Source organism: Babylonia areolata, chromosome 27 (assembly GCF_041734735.1).
Source record: "Babylonia areolata isolate BAREFJ2019XMU chromosome 27, ASM4173473v1, whole genome shotgun sequence".
Taxonomy (NCBI): Eukaryota; Metazoa; Mollusca; class Gastropoda; order Neogastropoda; family Buccinidae; genus Babylonia; species Babylonia areolata.
Window position 1 is genome coordinate 35,098,507 of NC_134902.1, and position 2,500 is coordinate 35,101,006.

The 2,500-nt window shown below is 47.8% G+C and overlaps 1 protein-coding gene across 1 annotated transcript in view; it reads left to right on the top strand.

Moving 5' to 3' along the window:
• LOC143301384 (uncharacterized) overlaps positions 1-2,500 on the top strand; it is a 4,963-nt gene that overhangs the window by 2,335 nt on the left and 128 nt on the right. The window contains exons 4-5 of the mRNA XM_076615628.1: positions 1,577-1,633; positions 2,198-2,500. The exon at positions 2,198-2,500 is cut by the window's right edge and continues 128 nt beyond it. Of these exons, the coding sequence (XP_076471743.1) occupies positions 1,577-1,633; positions 2,198-2,253 (113 nt within the window). The 3' untranslated portion in view covers positions 2,254-2,500. The remainder of the gene's footprint in view (positions 1-1,576; positions 1,634-2,197) is intronic.

Here is a 2,500-nt window from a genome sequence, read left to right on the forward strand (position 1 = left end):
GGCTGGCTGACTGAGTGGCTGGCTGACTGGCTGGCTGACTGAGTGGCTGGCTGACTGGCTGGCTGAGCGGCTGGCTGACTGAGTGGCTAGCTGACGGGCTGGCTGACTGAGTGACTAGCTGAGTAGCTGGCTGGCTGAGTGGCTGACTGAGTGGCTAGCTGACTGACTGAGTGGCTGAGTGGCTGGCTGACTGAGTGAGTGGCTGAGTGGCTGGCTGACTGACTGAGTGGCTGAGTGGCTGGCTGACTGACTGAGTGGCTGAGTGGCTGGCTGACTGACTGAGTGGCTGACTGACTGACTGACTGAGTGGCTGGCTGACTGGCTGACTGACTGAGTGGCTAGCTGACTGACTGAGTGACTGAGTGGCTAGCTGACTGACTGAGTGACTGAGTGATTGGCTGACTGGCTGAGTGGCTGGCTGGCTGGCTGTGGCTGGCTGAGTGGCTGACTGAGTGGCTGACTGAGTGGCTGACTGAGTGGCTGGCTGAGTGGCTGGCTGGCTAACTGAGTGGCTGGCTGAGTGGCTGGCTGAGTGGCTGGCTGAGTGGCTGGCTGAGTGGCTGACTGAGTGGCTGGCTGAGTGGCTGACTGAGTGGCTGGCTGAGTGGCTGGCTGGCTAACTGAGTGGCTGGCTGAGTGGCTGGCTGGCTGGCTGAGTGGCTGACTGAGTGGCTGGCTGGCTAACTGAGTGGCTGGCTGAGTGGCTGGCTGGCTGACTTACTGACTGACTGGCTGACTGACTGACGCAAGAAACGAATGATGAGCGCTCAAAGGTAGCTCTCAGTCACTGATGATGTTTGTTATGTATATACACTAGTAGATAGACCGATACAAAGATACACAGATGTGTGTGTGTGTGTGTGTGTGTGTGTGTGTGTGTGTGTGTGTGTGTGTGTGTGTGTGTGTATGTGTGTGTGTGTCGCATGGTTAAAGCCTAACTGAATGTCAAAGGAAGTGAATGATGAACGCCCAAATGCAGCTCTCTGGGTCGGGTCTGCCCAGGTGGGCAATGCAGCCTGTTTTATGCCAGTGGCTCTGTGTTTGTCGAGGGCTGAGATCTTGGCTTCTAATCGAAGATAGGTATATAAGTATAAATGATGATGATAATGATAATGATAAGAATGACGATAATGATCATCAGCATCATCATTATAATAATAAGTACATCTGGTTGAATTAAACAATGTCTTATTTGAAGCTGTCACAATACCAATTTGCACAAAGAATTTCACACAGCAAAAAAAAAGGAAAGTCATATAATTGTTAGAAGGTCTGTTCGTTACGTACAGACGCTAAGTATTTTGTGGGTGTGGCGGAGGGGTGTTGGGGGTCGGGGGGTGGGGGGATTAGGGATGGCTGGGTGTGAGGGTTGGTGCGTGTCCGAGTGAGCGGGTGCAGCTGGGTTGTATTGGTATGTTCACGCTCTGTGTGTGTGTGTGTGTGTGTGTGTGTGTGTGTGTGTGTGCGTGTGTGTGTGTGCGTGTGTGTGTGTGCGTGCGTGTGTGTGTGTGTGTGTGTGTGTGTGTGTGTGTGTGTGTGTGTGTGTGTGTGTGTGTGCGATTTTATCTATTTACAGGTAAAGACGATGGCGCATTGGATGCGTCGAAAATGGACGATTTCCTCTCCACAGTGGGTAAGTGAAATAAGAGAGACAGAGACAGAGAGAGAGACAGACAGACAGAGAGACACAAACAGAGACAGGCAGAGAGAGACAGAGAGAGAGAGAGACAGAGAGAGACACTCAGAGAGAGACAGAGAGAGACAGACACAGAGATAAACACAGAGGGAGAGACAGGATTAGCACTGTGTGTGTGTGTGTGTGTGTGTGTGTGTGTGTGTGTGTGTGTGTGTGTGTGTGTAACACTAATTAAAACAAAATAAGAATAAAATCGAAATATATTCACACTTTTTTTTCTTTTTCGATAAGGAAAACTTTCTTCTTTTTTTTTCTTCTTTTTTTTTTTTACTTCTTCTTCTTTTCATCTAAGTCTTAAAATACATAGAAGCCAAACAATGAAATTAACTTTTTTTTAAAGGATGTAATAATATTAATAATAATAATAATAATAATAATAATAATAATAATAATAATAAATCTTAAAACACATAGAAGCCAAACAATCAAGCTAACGTTTTCACGATATGTAATGATAATGATAATGATGATAATAACATTCTTTCTCTGTTCTTTGTCCAGAGGTTTTCAAGCACTGCCTCAAGAAGAACGAAAAGGCCACTCCGGCAGCCGCTTAATTAATGAATTAATTAATTAATTAAAGACCCGTGCGTGCGCTGCAGTGTGGCGCAGGAAGGGCTGGGCGTTGGGGGTTCCTATCCTACCCACCCAGCACGCACCCCGCCCTCTTCCACCTCCTGAGGTTCCACTGTCTGCTCGGCAGCTTCTTCTGATGCTCACTTCTTCTTCTTCTTCTTCTGTTGCTGCTGTTGTTGCAGGCTGGCTTCAATGGCTGGTCTGTTGATACTAGGAGTGGACGTTTTT